This window comes from Amblyomma mixtum, chromosome 7 (assembly GCF_055824585.1).
Source record: "Amblyomma mixtum isolate Tamu chromosome 7, ASM5582458v1, whole genome shotgun sequence".
Lineage (NCBI taxonomy): Eukaryota > Metazoa > Arthropoda > Arachnida > Ixodida > Ixodidae > Amblyomma > Amblyomma mixtum.
Genome location: NC_143018.1, coordinates 83,887,476 through 83,909,875, shown reverse-complemented (window position 1 = coordinate 83,909,875; position 22,400 = coordinate 83,887,476). Strand labels below are relative to the sequence as shown.

The 22,400-nt window shown below is 51.4% G+C and overlaps 1 protein-coding gene across 1 annotated transcript; it reads left to right on the top strand.

The window, feature by feature from the left end:
- The first annotated feature begins 11,820 nt into the window (after nucleotides 1-11,820).
- On the top strand, nucleotides 11,821-21,839 carry LOC149336659 (uncharacterized). Its single transcript, XM_089554198.1, has 2 exons — nucleotides 11,821-13,949; nucleotides 21,728-21,839. The coding sequence occupies exons 1-2, from the start codon at nucleotides 11,890-11,892 to the stop codon at nucleotides 21,837-21,839; spliced, it is 2,172 nt and encodes a 723-aa protein (XP_089410324.1). The 5' UTR covers nucleotides 11,821-11,889.
- The last annotated feature ends 561 nt before the right edge of the window (nucleotides 21,840-22,400 follow it).

The following is a 22,400-nucleotide window of genomic DNA, read 5'->3' as shown; positions in this document are numbered from 1 at the left end:
ATCCATGAGGCGTGATAACCTTTTTCGGCCTGTAAGCGCTGGCGGCCTTGGTCTAGTTCACCTGTATGTCCGACAGATAGTGTCACGTTTCATGTTTTTCCGTGACACTACACACCCAATAGTGCGTTCATTCCTGCAAACAAATTTAGTTCATGTTTTATCCAACCTCATTGTATCTTCCAATGTTTGTGACCGTCCGTGTTTGTGGGGCATAATGCAAGAGGTGTATTTGGCTGTCCGTTTCCTACTTGTTCGTTTTTCTCCCGAGTTCCTTTTTTTAGTGTCGAGTAAAAAGTTGTATAAGTATTTGATTAGTATGCTCTTCCCTCCGCCCATGTACCGCTCTCTGTATTTTGGTTTACCAGGGCATGACGTACTCAAAAGAGTACGTAAGATGCCAGTCTCTCCGTGTACAAAGATCTTTTTCTTTAAGTTACACACCGGTACGTTGCCCGTTAGAACATGGTTAGATAAAAAGGGCATTTTTGTGTCTACCGTTAATTGCCGCCTTTGTGATGAACCAGAAACAATTGAGCATTGTTTCATCAGTTTCAAAGATGCAGTACTCTTCTGGGATATCCTGCAACGCACATTTAAAAAAAGAATTCATCTGACTCCACATTCTGTTCGCTATCTCACTGCACTGCGTTGCCATTTGTTGATGAACCCCTGGACATGTTCTTTCTGATTGGACTGCACAGCCTCTGGAAAACCCGCATGATGGACAGACACTGTGAACCTGTTGTGTCTACAATGGATCACTTCAGTCGAATGGTTCTTCATCTAAGAGACGTGTATGCCCAGACTGAGTACGAACCGGAGTGGCACTCACTATTAGTGATGTGCTCTGCATTGCCCCTTTTCTAGTGCATGGTCTTTTGAATATGTCTTGTTTACCACTGTTTTCATAATGGCTTGTATATAGTTCATGTACATAGAACATTACATCACTGTAATAAATACCATGTTGAAAAAAAAAAAGTCCCGGGTAGCTCAATTGGTAGAGCGACTGCTCAGGTAAAGCGGTGGTCCCGGGTTTGAACCCCGGACCAGGACGAATTTTTCTTTAACTGCTAAGTTTCTGAGAAAGCTGTATAGCTTTCCTCTATAGCCGTATGGCACTATGCATACTCAAAACTTTTTCCGCAGTAGCGAAAGAAAAAATTCAGGGGGCACTTTGGCTCTCTAACGTGCTGCAAGGCGAAAGCGTTTCCTGGCCACTGTTTGTTTTTATTACTTTTTATTTTTCATATTTTGTTTTTATTTTTTCTGCTCCTTTTCTTAATTTTGTTGTTTTTTATTTCCACATCTTATTTGTATTTAGTTTTTGTTTATTTTCTTATTTTTATTTTTTATTTTCGCTTTCTTGACTTTACTCCTTTTATTTTATTTATGAAGCCCATGCATTCACTAGATGCGCCTTTATTCATGCTAGAACCTTGAGCCTTTTAAGCAGTGACGCCGAAAGGCGGACAAATCTTCCGACGCGTCTGTCGACACGTCTGTCGACACTCCTGCCGACGCGTATGTCGACACGGCTGCCGACGCGTATGTCGACACGGCTGCCGACGCGTCTGTCGACACGGCTGCCGACGCGTCTGTCGACACTCCTGCCGACGCGTCTGTCGACACTCCTGCCGACGCGTCTGCTAACGACAGTATGAGGCATTAAAGGCTTTCGCCTTAAAAAGCAAACAGCAGGAACTTTCATTCGTCCAAATCCTGTCATCGTCTACGCCAGTTGAGATCCTGTCTCGACTGCGCCACTTGAGTTTCCCCTTCAAGTGGTGACGAGAGGAAACACTTGATGATGATGAATAATAGATGGTTCGGAGTCGCACACAATCACGTTACTCGATGGCGGGACAAGAAGGTTAAGTATTCATTAACAAATGAATAAACGAGAAGAAACAAGCAATTAGAAAAGTATTTACAACAGGACAAACGGCGGGACAAGAAGGAAGAAACAGCGCGACGAAACACGGACACACATAGAAAAGACACACACACGAGCGCTGTGTCCGTGTGTCCGTGTTTCGTCGCGCTGTTTCTTCCTTCAAATGCATTACCAACTAGCCCGGAACCTTGCTCTTCGGGACAAGAAGGCTAACTATTTATTAACAAATGAATAAACGAGAACAAGCAAGGAGAAAAGTGTTTACAACATGACTGAAACGTTGATTACACGAAATCAGCCCAACTTAACCGGGAGCGTTCCGTTTTAAGCCTTCTGTCTCCGCCCTTGTCGGGGACAGAAACCAATCAAATACTGGGGAAAGGATACCAGCCAGTCAAATACCTAGGAAAGGAGAGGTTCCGAGCACGTACACAAAAAGCACTGAACTCACCGCGTTCCGAAACTCCGCCTTCCTCTTCTTTTCCCCTCCCGCACACGTGCATAAGACACGCACGTATGCCACGGGAACAATCACCGAAGACTCCTTATAGAATAAAAAAATATGGCTGAGGCTTAACTTGGTTAAGCCTGGAGAATGGGAAGCATCATTGTGTCGCGTGATTTGGAGGCGCACAACCACAGCGACGGCGCGAGGTGGGCCCCTGTTTCTCCACTGCCGTGACGTCCTCGTGTCACGTGGTGTGGCATCATCGTGTCACGTGATTTGGAGGCGCACAACCACAGCGACGGCGCGAGGTGGGCCCCCGTTTCTCCACTGTCGTGACGTCATCGTGTCACGTGGTGTGACGTCATGTATCACGTGATTTGGAGGCGCACAACCACAGCGACGGCGCGAGGTGGGCCCCCGTTTCTCCACTGTCGTGACGTCATCGTGTCACGTGGTGTGACGTCATGTATCACGTGATTTGGAGGCGCACAACCACAGAAACGGCGCGAGGTGGGCCCCCGTTTCTCTACTGTCGTGACGTCATCGTGTCACGTGGTGTGACGTCATGTATCACGTGATTTGGAGGCGCGTAACCACGGTGAACGGCTGAAGTGGTAGCTGAAGTAGTATGCTTCGCATAAAAAAAAAAGGAAAGCTGTCGCTGAAGGGTCCAGCGTCCAGTGGCAACAAACACGACTGCAGGCGTTCAAACCTGCACTGTAGAACAATCTGTGGTGGGGAGGCAAATCGAGAACAAGCGTTCTGGCGACGGCGCCGCCAGCAACAGCACCAGCCACCGACGCCCGTCGCGCAGTGCGTCCGTCGTGCGTCCGCGGTTCCATGCACTGTGCTGGAGGCTCGATGGCACCGCAGAAAGTTCAGCGAACTTAGCACCTCCCAGCCAAGAATGTCACACGGACACTCGTTGTCAGTGAGACATTAAAATACAACCACAGTGTCCGAGAATAAAACAACATGCACACACGCACCTGTGTGCCAGCTGTCTAGCGTCCCCCAACACGCACTTTAAAAGCGTACGTTGTTGGGCTAGTCGGTCAATCATGGTGAATACAAGGGGGGTACTGCGCACAAAAAGACAAGGACAAGAAGATAACACAACAAGCGCAGACTCGCGACTAACTTTATTTGAAAACACGACACTCCTTTTATAGTTTCAAAACTGTCACATCACACACATGATGAAACCAAAAACCTGTCTTCATTGTGATACAGTTTGATAGAAGGGTCACTTACGCAATCTTTATCCTTCTGTTTGATGCAAAACGCCTCCGCCAACTCACGCGCCACCTGGTCACGGCTCCTCCTCAAAACTTTTGTATCTGTCAGCAAAGGCAGGCAAGGGTTATTGCGCGTAGCATCCGGGCATGCGCCACAATGCAGGGGTAAATTCGACCCTGTCCCTGATTTCATGGAAAGCTGGTGTTCTCTTAAGCGCTCATTCAGACATCGGCCTGTCTGACCGATGTATACCCTGCCACAGGTGAGGGGAATCTGGTAAACGACACCCGTCTGGCACCTGACAAAACGAGTGGCATGACGCTTCTCGCAGTCCGCTCTCCTCTTCCCTCCGGACGTGACCTGAGGGCACAATGAGGCCAACTTGCATGGGGCGGTAAAAACTACCGGCACGCCGTACCGTTTCGCCACGTTCTTCAAGTTGTGGGAAATTCTGTGAATATACGGTAGAACCGCTGGCCTCATTTCCTTAGAACGGCCACTATCCCGGCACGTCCTATTTTTCAGTTTGCGCAGAAGCTTCTCTGCCACTGCAACAATGATTGAAGCAGGAAAACCAGCCTTCGTCATCCTAATTACCTGATTATTGAGGCTCTCGTGCACCAGGTGAGCGCAAGACTTAGACAAGGCGCCCTGCAGACAATAGGTTCCGATAGCCCGTTTAACATTCTTGGAATGTGCTGACCTGAACGGCAACAGGTCTTTCCGTGCACGTGGTAAGTACATCCTAAACGCCTCCGCGTGAGTTGGCGGAGGCGTTTTGCATCAAACAGAAGGATAAAGATTGCGTAAGTGACCCTTCTATCAAACTGTATCACAATGAAGACAGGTTTTTGGTTTCATCATGTGTGTGATGTGACAGTTTCGAAACTATAAAAGGAGTGTCGTGTTTTCAAATAAAGTTAGTCGCGAGTCTGCGCTTGTTGTGTTATCTTCTTGTCCTTGTCTTTTTGTGCGCAGTACCCCCCTTGTATTCCCCAACACGCACACATGCGCACACACAGCGGTTGTCTCAACCCGCACACAGAGAAGGTTAGGACACCAGTCAGCACATTCCAGAACTTGCCATGTCCGTTCCCTGCATGTCATCTGCCATGCTGGCCTGTAAACCTCAATTTACACTATGACTGCCAAAGTTAACAAAGATCATCCAAGCACTATTCATACTCAAAACTTTTTCCGCAGTAGCGAAAGAAAAAGCAAACAGAAGGAACTTTCATTCTTCGAATCCGCTAACAACCCACGTCGTGACTCGAAAGGGTTCCCTATTCTTCAGCCGTGCCCTGCGGGGTCACAGACCAACATTGGCTTCAGCCGCCGAGACCCAACAAAAGCCGAACAGCTTAAGTGCGCGTTCACAACTTCGATGATGATGACCAATGATGATGATGATGATGAACAAACATGATGATGACCAACTGGAGGTCATCCACCGGAAAGTCATCAAGCGGGCTCTCGACCTCCCGGTCACCACGTCCAACCAGCGACTTCTGGCCTTGGGCGTGGTGAACACATTTCGGGAGCTTCGAGAGGCCCACTTAGTCAACCAATACACGCGTCTTGCACAGACCACGTCCGGTCGCCGCCTCTTGGACCGGCTACACATCAAACATGACTACCATATTGAGGAAAGGGAGAGAGTGCCAGCACCCTGGAGACGCGCCCTCCGGGTCCGACCCCTTCCCCGCAACATGTCCAGAGAAGACCATAGCGGTCGTCGCCAGGCGCGCGCGGAAGCGTTGGCGCGATACTATGGTAACAAACAACATGTGTATTACGTGGACGTTGCCGGCCCACACCACGGGGTGTGGTACACGGCCGCAGTCGTACACAACACAAACACAGTCAAAACGGGCTCACTTTCAAAGCCTACAGCGCAACACACGCGGAGGAGATTGCCATTGCTCTTGCTCTCACTACTCCCAAGTCGAAACACATCATCACCGACTCGCGAGGGGCCTGTCGGAACTACGAGTTGGGCTGGGCTCCCCCGCTTGCCTGGCGCATACTGGAATATAGCTGTCGATGTGAAGATCCAACTCCACGCAACCTGATTTGGGCCCCCGGTCACCAGGGACTCCAGGGAAACGAACAGGCCGATCAGGCCGCCCGCGCACTCTCTCCCCGGGCTATCTCCCTGTCCTTGGAAGGGTACTCCCAATCAGACAATCTGGCCATTACATTCAAACAAATCACCGATTACTACAAGGAGGAGCACCGGCGCTACCCGGCCCCTTGTAAGGGTCTGGATCGCGCTGACGAGCGCCTCCTCATCAAAATTCTTACTAACACTGTACTGTGCCCGGCGGTGCTTAAACATTTCAATACATCCTTTGATGGCGCGTGCCAGTTCTGTGGGGAGGTGGCTGACACCTTCCACATGGTTTGGGCGTGTCAGTCAAACCCATCTATCCCCCCCAACCCCAACCCCAGCAGAGAGGACTGGGAGGCGGCCCTGCTCGGCTGTCAGGACCTAAAGACCCAAAAGGCCTTGGTTCACCGGACGCGGGCGGCGTTGCTTGCCAATGGGGCCCCGGAATAGGGGCTCCACCTAGTATTGTTAGGGGAAAGGGCCAATAGGGCCTACCCCAATCACCTCTCTGTAAATATTTATTGTATTATAAATGTTTTTCACCACCACCACCCCGGCCGCGCGTTTCGTCTCCTGAGCAGGACTTGACGGCAGCGTGTCTCCACGCTTCTCGTAACGATATATCGTCTCGCTGCTCCACCTTAAAATTTTGAGCCCTGGATGTAGTCTGACATTGCTCGTTCCTGCCCTATACCAAAAGCTGAGGAAACAATCGGCTCCGCATTATCTTCCTCCTCGAACTCGAGTGTAGCCTCTGTTTTGTCCTCATCCACCCCGTGTGTAGAGCTCAGCTCTTGTTCGAAAACAGCTCTCTCTTCTGGCACGGCACACAACACTAGGACCCGCTGACTAGCTTTAGCAGCTTTCACAGCTGTAGACATCGGAACACAAATTAGATCAGCGTCCGCTACCTGGAGAACCACCCCTTCCTATTTTATTTCATCGGAGCACTCGCCCCTAGAAGCCGATTGAATTGTTTCTCCTGTTAGCGTTATTTCGGTCCCCGAGTCCACACATGTTTCAGTACTCTGATCTTTGGCATGCAAGTCGCCGCATGCCTGATCTATTAACTGTCGTCTCCGATTGGGAACACAGCTTGTCAGGCACCAGCATCCCCGCATGGGTTACTAGTTTGCACACCCCTCTCCTCACAGCCGAAACATTTTGTTCTCGCTTCGAGTTCGGACACTCAGTCATTAAATGCCCAAATTTCACGCAGTGAAAACATTGAACTGCAGAAAATTACACCTCGCTATCAGCTTTGGCTCCCTGTCTTAATTTGATCTGCATTGTGCACGTTTGATCTTTTCCAGCTCAGTTTGGAGCTTTAACTTTTCAATTTCACACAATTGAACCTTATGCTCTTCTTCTACAACCAACGGTTGAGTCATATTTGCTAGTGCCTGTTCTGTCGCTGGCACTTTCTCTGCTGACGCAGGTTGCCTGTTAGGCTCTAGACCATTCCCAGCGGCGTCCATCACTGTATCAGTCATTGCATCTACCTATAGCTCACAATCTCTACGCAGACATGACAACTTCGGAGAAAGTAGAAAGGTGTCCTACCTCTCTCGATGCTTCGTCGACCGCACTGCTTCCCCAAAGCAGGTAAAGCCGTGACTACGGACAACTTGAGACCCATCTCATTAACCTCGTGTGTGGGGAAGCTCATGGAGACGATGGTTCGGGATCGCCTCTCTCCATACATGGAGGGCAAGGGCCTCTTTGCAGACACTATGTTCGGGTTCCGCCCGCACATGTCTGCACAGGATGTCCTACTCCAACTACACAGGGACATAATACGACCCACAGCCATGCAACAAAACGACAAGGCCCTTCTCGCCCTCGATCTTAAGGGGGCGTTTGACAATGTTAAACATGGCACCATACTCTCTAACTTGAACACCACTAACTGCGGGGCGAAGGTCTTCGCCTATGTCAGAGACTTCCTCTCTGCGCGTCAGGCACTCCTCCGGATCGAGGACGAGGAATACGGCCCGTACTCCATGGGTACACGAGGTACACCACAGGGGGCGGTGTTATCACCGCTCCTTTTAAACATCGCCATGATGCACCTGCCCGGCCGACTGGCTCAGGTGGATGGCATAAAACACGCACTCTACGCAGACGGCATTACAATCTGGACCACCGAGGGGAGCCTTGGGGAGATGGAGGACCGCCTTCAGCAGGCCGCCTCCATAGTCGAAGCATATGCTGCCGACTGTGGTCTCCAATGTGCTCCCGCCAAATCAGAGCTTCTACACGTCAGGACAAACCACAAGGACAACACGTCTCTACACATATCTCTGTCGGGCGGTCCCATCAGAGAAGTGGCGGAGCTCCGGATCCTGCGTCTGCTCATCAATAACAAACTTAGGCCGGACTCTACTATAGCGAAACTCAAGAGCATAGGTGAACAGGTAGGGCGCATGATCCGCCGTGTTTCCAACAAGCGGTGTGGTCTGCGGGGCAGGGACGCGCTACGGCTCGCCTATGCCTTCGTGACCAGCCGGATCCTCTACGCCGTGCCGTACCTACGCACCACCAAACAACAAGATGAGCGCATTGACGCCATCATCAGGAAGGCAACAAAGCGAGCACTGGACCTCCCGGTGGCTACCTCCAACGCCAAACTGAAGGTGTTGGGAGTGGTAAACTCCTATCAGGAGTTGCGGGAGGCCCACCTCGTGAACCAATATACGCGGCTATCGCAGACGGTGCCTGGGCGCCGCCTGCTAAACCGCTTACACATCCAACACACATGCATACCAGAGGGGACGGAGAACATCCCGGTGCTGTGGCGCCACATGCTCTTGGTCGCTCCGCTCCCGCGTAACATGGACATGGCTTCATATGAAGGCAGACGACAAGCGCGGGTTCGCACGCTTCAGAGGCAATATGGCTATAAAGAGGGCGTCTATTACGTGGACATCACAGGGCCGTCGCCCGCGGGATTCTTCACGGCTGCCGTAGTCCACCGGGGAATGAATGCCGATGGGCTATCTTTTCGGGCCCCAAATTCAACACGAGCGGAGGAAGTCGCAATAGCTCTTGCTGCCGCCGATCCAAACTCGAAAACGGTTATCACAGACTCTCGCCGGGCCTGTGAACATTATCTTGCAGGCGAAATATGACCTCTTGTTCTAAGACGCGCTCTCGCCGATCCAACTCGCACAAAAGTGATCTGGGCTCCTTGCCACCAGGGTCTACGAGGCAATGAGGCCGCTGATGCGCCCGCCCGAGCGCTCACACACCGGGCTCCTCATCCTAGCTCTCATGGCCCAGAAGCTCATAAACCGCTTCTGCGGTTCCGCGAAATCCTAATTTATTGTTGCGACAGCCACCGTCTCTACCCGGCACCTGCCAAGGGGTTGAGTAAGGCGGAGGAGCGAACTCTGCGGCGCCTGCAGGCAGGAACCCTTCTCTGTCCTGCAATAGCAAAACACTTCGATCCGAACACAGATGGGCGCTGCCCGCACTGTGGAGAGATCTGCGATATCTTTCACATGGTGTGGGCATGTACTCAGAATCCTCACCTTCCCCCCTCCCCCACCCCCACCCGAGAGGCATGGGAGACTGCCCTCCTCAACTGCTCCACACTGGAGTCCCAAAGGACTCTGGTCAAGCGGGCGCGAGACGGGGCCTCGTCATGCGGTGTCCCGGACTGAGGATACCGACCATGCAGCAGGGTTTTTTTTTTACCCTCAAGCTCTCTTTGATTAAAGTTTTTCACCACCACCACCGGGAAGGTATAGACGCACACGGGTGCGTCCCACTGCAGCTCACTGCCTTGTAACTCGATTCGCTTGGTCGCCTGGTTCTTGCTCTGAACCTTTCGATGTGGACGCCTGGTTCCTTTCAGCAACTTGCTGTCTCGAACCCTCGACGATTTGCCTTCGCCCAGCTCCTTCAGCTCCTCGCCGACTTGAGCTTCCGGCGTCCTCTCGAACTCGACCTGCGTTCTTGAAGAATCTCGACGTCTGTTGCTCGACGCAGCTTCGCGTTTCCTCCTTTAGGACGAGCTCCTCTGTAGCTTGTCCACCGACTTGTTCTTCTCACCTTCCGTCCAATGCCTCGAGTAGAAAGACGTTGCGATCCTGCCACGACTGCGCCAGTTGAAATCCTGTCATCGTCTACGCCAGTTGAGATCCTGTCTCTACTGCGCCAGTTGAGTTTCCCCTTCAGGTGGTGACGTGAGGAAACACTTGATGATGATGAATAATAGATGGTTCGGAGTCGAAAACAATCACGTTACGCGATGGCGGGACAAGAAGGTTAAGTATTCATTAACAAATGAATAAACGAGAAGAAACAAGCTAGGAGAAAAGTATTTTCAACATGACTGAAACGTTGATTACACGAAATCGGCCCCACTTAACCGGGAGCGTTCCGTTGTAAGCCTTCTGTCTCCGCCCTTGGCGGGGACAGCAACCAATCAGATACTGGGGAAAAGATACCAGCCAATCAAATAGCTAGGAAAGGAGAGGTTCCGAGCACGCACACAAAAAATGGCCCGGCTTAGCTTATGGTTCAGCCTAGAATGCGAAGCCTACCGCCGGCGGATGCTGCGCGTCCGCAAGCGAGCGCACGAGTTGAGCCCCAGCTTTCACAGCTGTTGTGACGTCATATCACGTGGTGCGCCGACGTAGGTCAAGTGGTAGCTACGCGGCCGCGCGCGGCACAGCAAGGAAGAGCTCGGTTTTGCGGCTAGTATGCTTCACATAAAAGCACTGAACTCGCCGCGTTCCGAACCTCCGCCTTCCTCTTCGTTTCCCCTCCCGCAGACGTGCATACGAGACGCACGTATGCCACGGGAACAATCACCGAAGGCTCCTTATACAATAAAAAAAGGAAAGCTGTCGCTGAGGGATCCAGCGTCCAGTGGCAACAAACGACTGCAGGCGTTCAAACCTGCACTGTAGAACGCCTCGTGCTATAAAGTATCTGTGGTGGCCCGACCGCGGCGGCCGCGTTTCGATGGAGGCGAAACGCAAGAGGCGCCCGTGTACTGTGCGATGTCAGTGCACATTAAAGATCCCCAGGCGGTCGAAATAATTCCGGAGACCTCCACTACGGCACCTCTCTCTCTCTTTCTTCTTTTACTCCCACTGTTGGGCTCGACGCGCCGTCTGCAGCGACGACAGTGGCGCCAGCGGGACTGGGCTACGTGAATAACGGCCGGTTTCAGCACGCTGAGTGTGTGTGTGTATTTGTGTACGCGTTTGCTTCCGGTGTCCCGTTCTGGGAATTGTTTTGGTCGCGCACACGTGCGCCCGCCGGTGGCTCCTTACCCTCTCCTTCGAGGTCGAGAAACGGCCGTCGCCCCCTCCTTTACGGCCGAGAGACACTGCTGGCTAACCTTTGCGGCAGCCTTTGTCGGCGGCTGCGGCGGGGGGGGGGGGGGGGGAAGCGTGGCGGCGCAACCAGGGGACGGAGGCCCCTAAATCGGTTGTCGGCGGAAACGCGTCTGTTTGGATTCTCAAGTTCGCTCAAAACCGACGGCGGACCGACAACGAAAGGGAGTCCATCACGGTGCGAACGGCTCCGACTTGACAGCGAGAATGTGTATATCACCTTAGTTGCCGCCAAAGGACTCCTAATTCCACGGAACGATGGGTGAACAAAATACACAAATCGACCATCTGTGCGTGGGAGGACCGGCGAGAGTGTGAATTTCCCGCCTTTTTGTCACGGTGGCGAGAGGGTGATGTTCCGCCCTTTTGTGGGCGGGTTTCGTCAAGGAATGTGATTGGCGACGTTCGAACAACCAAGTTTCCCCCAGATAGGTACCTAGGGAATCGAAAATGTATAAAACGTGGCTTCAGTGTGCTTCTAGAGAGAGACTCCTGATAACCTGCTTTGTAAATAAAATCGTCTATCTTGTCTGGCAGTAACCGGCTGCATCTTATTCCGCACGTTGCTGGAGAGAAGAACTTCGGAGACCATCCCGAGGTACGAACAACATTGCACTAAAACATATCTGGCGCAGTCGACAGGATCTCCGGCGATGGGCGAATGAGAGCAGCAGCGGTGGACAGCGGACGAGACTGGTGGCGTGGACGGCGGACCCGAGAACGTCACTGAGGAGCCAGCGGCCTGCCAAAGCGAGTCCCTCCAGACTGTGGAAGAAGAGAGCACCGCGGAGCGACTCTTCAGAAGTCAGGCGAGTGCCTCTTGGTTTCCTGTCGGGCGCAGTTGATGACAATGCCATATAACTTGCGAGACAGGGAGGTTAACACCACAGATGCGGAGTCGGACGGGGTTGAAAGCTTGCAGGAGTTGGCGGTGACCAGTGACGCGGTGGGGGATCTGAGTAGCGCCATGGCGGAAACAGCGTCGGAGCAGCAGATGAGAATGCTGGAGCTTCGATTCAAAATTGCTGAAGCAGAAAAAGAAAAGCAACGCTTAATTCTGGAGAGCCAGAAGTTGCGAGCCCAAGAGCGGGCTGAGTCCCACGAAGAGGGTAACAGCGGAGCGCTAGCTGTGGATAGGTCAGAGGAGGATAGGCGCCTAAAATATGCATCCTTATTGAAAGGAGTACTAGCACCGATGCCGAGTCGGGAATTCCTAGTGCCCGGGTGGTTTGAGGATGTGGAGGCGACTCTTGATTCATATGACGTCCCGTCTGAGTGGCGGGCCGGGCTTGTCTTGCCACAGTTGAGTGAAAGAGCACGCGGATTGCTTTCTACGTTGACAGCCGAAGAAAGAAAAGACTATAAAAAAATGAAGCAAAGTATTCTAGATGGATTGAGGTTGTCAGCAGCAGAATATAGAAGGATGTTTGAGAGGTCGGCAAAAGCAGCAGATGAGACATGGGGCCAATTCGCAATCCGGCTGGGAAACTATTTTGAATACTATACAAAAACCTCGAAGGCTACCACTTTTGCAGAATTGAAGCAGTTAATGGTCACAGACAGGTTGAAGGACTGCTTAGCAGCTGAGGCACGGGCTCATATTGTTGTCAATGAGAATCAGAGGTTCCTTTCTCCAGGCGAAGTGGCCAAGCTGGCGGAGAGTTTCGATGAAAGCGTGAGATGCAAACCAGGGTCAGCAGCTCATTTGGGAGGCTATCGAAAGAGGCCGAGTGGGGACCAGAAGGAGCGGGCCGGTGCAACACCTCATCAAAGGGAGAATTTTTCTTTAAGAGGAATGAAAGGACGGTGCTTTGAGTGCAAGTCACCAAATCACTTCGCTAGAGATTGCCCTCTCAAAAGGACAGGGGATAAGGCAGGCAGACGAGGCCAAGAAAAACCAGGAGACCGCGCCGTGGTGGCTAAAGTGAATGCTCCTTTGGAAGAAATAGCTCCCGCGAATGAGGTTGGCATGCAGGAAACAGAGAGGGTAGGTAGGAATTGCCTCGAAACTGTAACATTGAAAAGTTCGGAACAAAGCATTAATGCTGTGATTGATTCCGGGACTGAAATGACTGTTATCAGGCGAGCTCTAGTGCCGAAGTATGAGGTAGCTGGTTCCACAATAAAACTGAGGGGAGCTTTCGGCGATGAAGTAAGAGCTGAGCTTGCGTATGTGCCTCTCAGAGCAACAGAAGGTGCACCGTTTGTCTCGTTAGACAAACCAGCTTTGCTATGTGCGCTGACAGACAAACTGTTGGCCGGAATAGACGCGCTCATAACTCCCGCAGACTACAGACAACTCCTTGAAGAAAGGGCAGTTGTAAATGAAGTTGTTTCAGAGGCAGAGACCGAAGGCGGTGAAAAGGAGACGACAGAGCATAATAATCAGCAGACGGGTGCGTCCTTGGCGGTTACGGGAACAGACGAAGAAACCGAGAAAAAGAAGAGCGCGCGGCAAGTTTTCCGTGAGGCTCAGGAAAATGACTCGTCGCTGCAGGAGGCATGGAAGCAGGCTAGAGCTGGCACACATGGAATGATAATCCAGGATGAGTTACTCTATCACCAGGAGCACGTAGTGGGACGGATGTGCACACAGTTGGTGCTGCCATCGCATAAACGACAGGAAGCACTAGTGAGGGCACACGATTCGCCTTGGGCAGGACATTTGGGAGAGCGAAAGACTTTGCAGCGCATAAAAATGTCATTTTATTGGCCGACCATGGGCCGGGAGGTCAAGGAGCATTGTCAGTCCTGCCACCAGTGCCAAATCAGGGCCCCTATGAAAACACAGGACCGCGTACCCATAACGGCATTGGCCAGGCCTAGTGCACCATTCCAGGTGGTATACATGGATTGTATCGGTCCACTGGACCCACCATCAGCAAGGGGACATCGCTACGCACTGTGTGTAGTTGAGTTGCATACTAGATGGCCTGAGGTTGTTTGTTTGAGGTCCTTAACAGCTAAGGCTACCTGTGACGCGCTCACCCAGATATTTTCCAGAATGGGAGTGCCAGAGACCATATGCTCAGATCAGGGCACAAATTTTACATCAAATTTAACGCAAATTATGCTGCAGAAAATGGGAGCGACTCCCAGATTTTCCACTCCCGATCATCCACAAAGTAATGGACTGGTAGAGCGGTGGAACGGCACTTTTAAAAGGATGCTGTTTCACATTGTAAGTGAGCATAGACGCGAGTGGGATCGAATGGTGCCATTCCTGCTTTGGGCTTATAGAGAGGTGCCACATGCCATCACGGGCAAATCACCATTCCAGCTTATGTATGGTAGGATGCCTGTCGGACCTCTGGCTATACTGCAAAAGACGTGGTCAGGAGACTGGGTTGTTCCCGACTCATTGGCAGTGCCAGCAGCAGACTATCTCGATAAATTGAGGAATGATCTCGAGGAAGCCAGTAGGGAAGCGGCAAAAGGTAGCGAGCTCACGCAGCAAGCTTATGTGGGGAGGTACAATTTGAGGACCACCGACAAACAATTTTCTCCAGGTGACCAGGTTCTTTGGCTGGAGAAAGAAGGCGATGGGAAGTTAATGGCACACTGGAAAGGTCCAGTAACAGTTGTGGAAAAGGTGCGGCCATATAGCTATACGATTGAGCTAAGTGATGGCAAGCGCCGATCCGTGCATGCAAATAAGCTTAGGCCATACAACGCGAGGGTCAACACTGTAGGCATAGTATTTGAAGGCGACACGGAGTTTGGAGAACTTCCCGCGTGTTCAGATACAACGACAGCAGTTGAGCAGCTGGAACGGGTAACTCTCAGCCATTTAGATCTGCTGCAGCAAAGGCAGGTAAAGGAACTAATCGGGAAGCACTGTGCGGTGTTCAGTGATAAACCTGGCCGCTGCAACTGGGGAGTGCACAAAATCAAGCTAAAAGATGGGGCGCTGCTGAAGCGTGCGTACCCTTACAAGGTGCCCATGGCACTAAGAAAGGAAGTTGACCGACAGGTGGCAGAGCTAAGGTCGTGGGGTTTGATATATCCGATAGAAAGCTCCCATGCACATCCCGTGGTGTGCGTTGCTAAGAAAGATGGCAGTGTCAGGTTATGCTGTGACTATCGCAAGCTGAATGAAGCAACGGAGCCTGATGCGTTTCCTATGAACCTGCCAGGTGACCTAATTTACGAGGTAGCGCAGGCAAAGTACATAACCCTGCTCGATATGCTAAGAGGATATTGGCAGATTCCGTTGGACGAAAGAGCCTAGGAGTACACAGCATTTGTCACCTCATCTGGACAGTACGCTTGGAAGGTTATGCCGTTTGGACTGAGAAATTCGGCAAGCACCTACCAAAGAATAATCAATCAGATCCTTGTACCACATCGTGAATATGCGTGCGCATATATAGATGACATGTGCGTCTTCTCGCAGACATGGGAAGAGCACCTCGAACACCTCGGAAGGGTACTGGCTTCGCTAGCGGCCGCAGGGCTCACAGTTAATGTCACTAAGTGCCATTTCGCGCAAAAGGAATTGCGGTTTCTGGGTCATATCGTGGGGTCAGGAAAACACGGCGCAGATCCAGAAAAGCTTAGAGCCATTCAAGAAATTCCTGTACCACAAACAAAAAGACAGCTGCGTAGCTTTTTGGAGCTAGCAAATTATTACCGGGATTACGTTCCGGAGTATTCAAAGGTGGTGCTACCACTGACGAACCTGACCGGAAAGCGCGTGCCTCAGAAGATACCGTGGAAGGAGGATGCCGAGGGTGCTTTTATAATTGTAAAGGAGTGTTTGACAAAGGCCGCAGCGTTGAGCGCACCCGATCTGAACAAAGAGTTCATTCTGGCCACTGATGCTTCAGATTATGCCGTCGGAGCATGTCTAGCACAGTTGGATGACGAAGGAAAAGAGCAACCCATTTCATTCCTGAGCAAGAAATTAAGCCCGGCCCAGTCACGATGGGCTACAATCGAGAAAGAAGCCTACGCTATCATTTGGGCGCTGGGAAAGCTTGACACGTGGCTGTTCGGTGCACGAATCAGGGTAATTACCGACCACAATCCCTTGAAATTTCTTACTCTGACCACGCCACTAAGTGCGAAGCTGACAAGGTGGGCGCTGGCTCTCCAGAAGTACAACATTGTAGTGGAGTACAAAAAGGGGTCTCTAAACGCAAATGCCGACGCTATGTCGCGTATGGTCGCCAATGACGAAAGCGAGTAAAGATACCGTCGTCCGTTTTCGCGGCCTCGGTTTGCGAGAGGTATGGCATTGTTCGGTGCTGCGTTGGCGGGGGACCGAGGGGTACTTGTTGACAGATGAAGTGGGAGCAATGCGTCGAGCTCCTGTGATTGTTGTGTGCAGCAAGTTCGAAGACTGTGCCGCACAGTTTTGTGGGGAGGTGTTGGGCTCGACGCGCCGTCTGCAGCGACGACAGTGGCGCCAGCGGGACTGGGCTACGTGAATAACGGCCGGTTTCAGCACGCTGAGTGTGTGTGTGTATTTGTGTACGCGTTTGCTTCCGGTGTCCCGTTCTGGGAATTGTTTTGGTCGCGCACACGTGCGCCCGCCGGTGGCTCCTTACCCTCTCCTTCGAGGTCGAGAAACGGCCGTCGCCCCCTCCTTCTCGGCCGAGAGACACTGCTGGCTAGCCTTTGCGGCAGCCTTTGTCGGCGGCTGCGGCGGTGGGAAAGCGCGGCGGCGCAACCAGGGGACGGAGGCCCCTAAATCGGCTGTCGGCGGAAACGCGTCTGTTTGGATTCTCAAGTTCGCTCAAAACCGACGGCGGACCGACAACGAAAGGGAGTCCATCACGGTGCGAACGGCTCCGACTTGACAGCGAGAATGTGTATATCACCTTAGTTGCCGCCAAAGGACTCCTAATTCCACGGAACGATGGGTGAACAAAATACACAAATCGACCATCTGTGCGTGGGAGGACCGGCGAGAGTGTGAATGTCCCGCCTTTTTGTCACGGTGGCGAGAGGGTGATGTTCCGCCCTTTTGTGGGCGGGTTTCGTCAAGGAATGTGATTGGCGACGTTCGAACAACCAAGTTTCCCCCAGATAGGTACCTAGGGAATCGAAAATGTATAAAACGTGGCTTCAGTGTGCTTCTAGAGAGAGACTCCTGATAACCTGCTTTGTAAATAAAATCGTCTATCTTGTCTGGCAGTAACCGGCTGCATCTTATTCCGCACGTTGCTGGAGAGAAGAACTTCGGAGACCATCCCGAGGTACGAACAACATTGCACTAAAACATATCTCCCACCTTCCTCCTTTCTCTTACGGCGCGGTTCAGGTGTCCGCCGAGATATGTGACAGATACTGCGCCATTTCCTTTCCTCAAAAAACAATTTACCAATTTACCAAATCGAGAACAAGCGTTCTGGCGACGGCGCCGCCAGCAACAGCAGCAGCCATCGACGCGCGTCGCGCCGTGCGTCCGCGATGCGTCCATCGTGCGTCCGCGGTTCCATGCACTGTGCTGGAGGCTGGATGGCACCGCAGAAAATCAGACAATCTGGCCCTTACATTCAAACACATCACCGATTACTACAATGAGGAGCACCGGCGCTACCCGGCCCCTTGTAAGGGACTGGATCGCACTGACGAGCGCCTCCTCATCAAAATTCTTACTAAAACTGTACTGTGCCCGGCGGTACTTAAACATTTCAACGCATCCTTTGATGGCACGTGCCAGTTCTGTGGGGAGGTGGCTGACACCTTCCACATGGTTTGGGCGTGTCAATCAAACCCATCTATCCCCCCCAACCCCAACCCCACCAGAGAGGACTGGGAGGCGGCCCTGCTCGGCTGTCAGGGCCTAAAGACCCAAAAGGCCTTGGTTCACCGGACGCGGACGGCGTTGCTTGCCAATGGGGCCCCGGAATTGGGGTACCACCTGGTATTGTTAGGGGAAAGGGCCAATAGGGCCTACCCCAATCACCTCTCTGTAAAAATTTATTGCACTATAAATGTTTTTAACCACCACCACCAGAAAATTCAGCGAACTTAACAGCTGTATAGCTTTCCTCTGTAGCCGTATGGCTGCGCTTCGGTGGACGTCAATGAGTAATTACTCTCTTATTACAAATCTACTCCACATTTGGGGATTCCCCTAAACATTTGACCAACACTGTTCCCACTTCGAGTTATTGATCAATTCGCTCTCGCCCTACCATAAGCTTGCCGTCCCGGTTAGCTCAATTGGTAGAGCGACTGCTCCGGTGAAGCGGTGGCCCGGGTTCGAACCCCAGACCAGGACGAATTTTTCTTTAACTGCGAAGTTTCTGATAAAGCTGTATAGCTTTCCTCTGTAGCCGTATGGCTGCGCTTGGGTGGACGTCAATGAGTAATTACAGAGCCTCTCGCCAGCTCTACCCCCCCCCACCCCTCCCTAGATAACAGACACGCAACACTCTGGCGCAGATTACAAACACATACTCTCCCCTCGCCCCTTACCCTAACCCACTATCATCCCTCCTTCCCCACTCCTGCTTGCGCCCTATGCCCAGAACCCTTCGCTTCTTCCCTCCACATCCTTTCCCTCTGCCCGGCGGACCCTCCCCCGCGGGACCTAGAGAACCTCAAGACCTGGGAGGACTGGGAGACCCTGCTGCGCTCGGAGGACCCGGCCGTGCAGACCATCGCCACCGGCCGTGCTGCCAGTGTTATGGACCTCAGGAACATAAACACTTGAGTGCAGTGGGGTCGTGCGGGGACCCTGGGGCGTGCCCCGAATTCCTTTGTAAATAAAGTTTTTTCTCTCTCTCTCTCTCCCTTATTATCCTTTCAAACATGTGTCTTTCTTCTTTCACTCCCACCTTCCTCCCTTCCCTCACGGTGCGGTTGTGGTGTACACCAATAAGTGAGACAGTTACTGCTCCATTTCCTTTCCTTAAAAAAAAAACAGAAACACTAATCGAAGGGACTTCGTATAGACGTTCTGTGGCACCATGCAGAAATGCAGTCAAGCATTTCTTATGCTCTTCGTGATAGTGTTCTACAGGCCATGTCTTGCGATGCATACGAACTGAGCAAATAATAAGTACGGGACAATGACCGTTGCCGAAATGTAGCCCTCCGGCGTAGGCTGGCATGCCACAGAGGCGTGCGGCGTGCTGACACTAAATGCACTTAAGTTGACAATGTGAAGACCACGAGTCAGGGTGCTGTTGTTAATACATTCTTCCATTTCTTTAACAACATATGGCTCTCATGTACTGTGCTCGAACTGTGGTACTGAGACATTCTTAATTTCGACATTTTCACATTCGTGACATCCATATTCCGTAACTGTGATACTCACAAGCCAAAGTCGTACTGAAATTCACTGAACAGCGGAAATCATCATGCTATTTGACGAGAAGCCGCGTTTCCCCTTGGAACAAAATAAGCCGGCATATATGAATGTCATAACTAAATTAGTACATTTTCATCGATGCAGTTACGTAACTTCCACACAGGGTGTCGAATGGTTTATGGGGTTTAACGTCCAAAAGCGACTAAGGCTATGAGAGACATCGTAGTGGAGGGCTCCGGAAATTTCGACCACCTGGGGTTCTTTAACGTGCACTCACAACGCGCAGTACACGGGCCTCTAGAATTTCTCCTCCAAAAAAATTCAACCGCCGCGGCCGGGATCGAACCCGCGTCTTTCGGGTCAGCTGAGCACCATAACCACTGAGCCACCGCGGCGGCGCATTTCAACTTTAGAGTTGCCAACCCATAACCATGAGTTCTTATTATAGCCTATCAAAGATGGTCCATCTTGGAGCGTCTATTCACCGAGTGCTGCCCAATCCCTAACGTCTAGGGCTTAGATCCCTGTCCGGCTGCATGCACAGTGACATGTAAAGCTATACAGTTGTGCCGACATTAGCTGGCGAACAGGCTTCACGACCGCACCTGTGTTTGTAACCACTCAAACCAAAATCCATTGGTCTGTCAGGTGGGCACCGCTTTCGGCACTATCCCCACGGCAGCGATACGCAACACTTCCCGCTCTACTGTATGCAACGAACGTGAGGTTGAAATATTGAAGGCCTGCTAAATCGACGGCAAGGGCGTTCCCACTAAAATGCTACTGGACGAAACTGCAGCACATAGCTCAGGGGTCCTGAGCGTCGTGCACGCACCGCACTCACTGATTACGGCTTTCTTGGTCCCGAGCACTCGAAAAGCTTGTGGCGACGATGACCTTTAGAGCTGCGATGAACTCCTGTGCCACGTTCACGCCCTGAAAATCTCGTGTGCGCTGTAGTCTTCTACTTCCTTTCCCGATTGGTTGGTTGGTTGGTTGGCCTCAAGTAGAATGGCACATACCCACTACGGGGGAGTGGCCAAGACACAGGCGGTGAACTGATGAAATGATTAGGAGCTTTAGAGGAAAAGGAGTATTAATAGGGTATAGGCTGACAGATTGGACGACGCAACGAAAGGGGACCTGTGAGCAGGGAGATCGAAGATGGGAGGACGGCATTATGTGCAAATTTGAATGCAACATCTGGAATGGTTCAATTTTGTATTGACTGAAAGAGAGACAGAAAAAATAAAAATAATAATAATAAACTAAAAGTTTGACCTCGTAGTTCGTGCCGTTTTTTTATCCACATTTTCTTCAGTCGATGTTCCGCGTACCCCAGGGGACGATCAGCCGAGAGTTCTTTAACGTGCACTGACATCGCACAGTGCACGGGCTTCTAAAACTCCGGTGGAGGAGAAATTCGAGAGACCCGTGTATTTTTCGATGCCAGTGCACGTTAAAGAACCGCAGGTTGTCGAAAGCCCTTCACTACAGCGTCCCTCACAGGCTGAGTCGCTTTGGGACGTTAAACCCGAATAAACCAATCCAAACCGTTTTTTATTTACATATTTAGATTCCAAACAAAATAAAAAGGTCTGCGGTTATCAATACGAGAACTTTGTACCCTGCAAGTTTTCTTTAATATTCTAGATGGTTCACATCATCATCATCAGCCTGACTGCGCCCACTGCTGGGCAAAGGCCTCTCCCATGTCTCTCCAATTAACCCTGTCCTTGTAGATTACACCCCACTTACACCACACGAAACCACGGATTTTTGGCTGCATATCCAGGCACGGAACAATATAGCACTAAACAAGACTTCAAGTTGAAAAAGTAAGGAAAAAGTGGTCGGTGTTTAACTTGGTTAAACCGAGTAGACGTGCGAAAGCATGTGTTAATTCTTCAATTGGAGGGGGCACTTAAGGTCCGCCTTAAGGGTAAGAAGTGATAGCCTTAGTCGGTTAATGCCCTTGTATGTACAGTTGGTCATTCTCTAACTAGCATTCATAAATAGTGGCGTGTCCTCATACCACTACCAGAGCAGTGGTGCAGCGGTTAAGCGATGTGCCACTGCCCTGACAGGTGGCTCTCTCTATCACAGCCACCGGTAGGGACTGCGCGACCCATGTTTCCCTTCCCGAGCGAACTTTCGCGACCAACAAATAATTTAACTCTCACCTGCCTCCCATTGGGTACAGCTGGCGCGGCGCTCCTCAGAACTTACCCGAGCTTCCTCTCCTCCGAACTAACCCCAGCTTGCCGGAGTAACTCGAGTAAGCTCGGTTTAGTTCGGAGCACGGAACAAGCCAAGATTCTTGGTGGGGTTGGTACGTCTGGAGTACTGTTTTCACACTAACAGCAGCAGCCGAGTTACGCACGCTCTTAGAACATACATTACACACCAGGGTTGACACTGGCCCAACCTCGGAGCCCCTGCTGCATAACTTGGACAACTTTGGATCCACCATACTAGCCGGCCTCATGATGGTCCGGTCAGAGACTTATAATCACATTTAGAGGTGGCATTGTACCCAAGTAAGTCCTTCACCATGGAGCCATGATCCGATGGAGTATGGAGTGCCCACCACCCCAAAGCAGCGAGGTGTCGGAGACGTATTTTCTTAGCATGACAACTGGATCTATTTTAATATTTGATGATTGCCTGCATCTCAGGTATTCGTCGAGCAGGAAGTCATGCAATTCATGGCAGCTTTAGGTATCTCTAATAAGGCTGCGCTGCCGTATCCGATCCTTAAATTTTTAATTGCAGAGGTCTAGTGTGGCGCTTTCTCCCATCTGCGCATTCGGGGGTGAACAGGAATCAATGGACTGTTTCTTGTTTTGTCGCCGCTTCGACATGATGAGAAGACGGTTTTTAGAAAAACCACTGCAACAGCTTGGGCTCAGTTTGAGCAGCCGTACCATATTGTCGTTTGGCGCCACCATACTTGGGTACAGCCACAGGTCTGCTTTTACCGGCCTTCAAAATTTCTTACTGGAATTTAATCGGCTGCCTTGCTAACATTATTATTATCTTCTTTCTTTTAGGCTTCATTCTTTTAGCTCTTAGGCTCCCGT

Bases quoted from the DNA above. Each gene is read 5' to 3' on its own strand.
- LOC149336659 (XM_089554198.1), top strand. From the start codon at position 11,890: ATGACAATGCCATATAACTTGCGAGACAGGGAGGTTAACACCACAGAT. The intron at 13,950-21,727 runs GTGTGTAGTTGA...ATTACACACCAG, and splicing joins AGGGGACATCGCTACGCACT to GGTTGACACTGGCCCAACCT.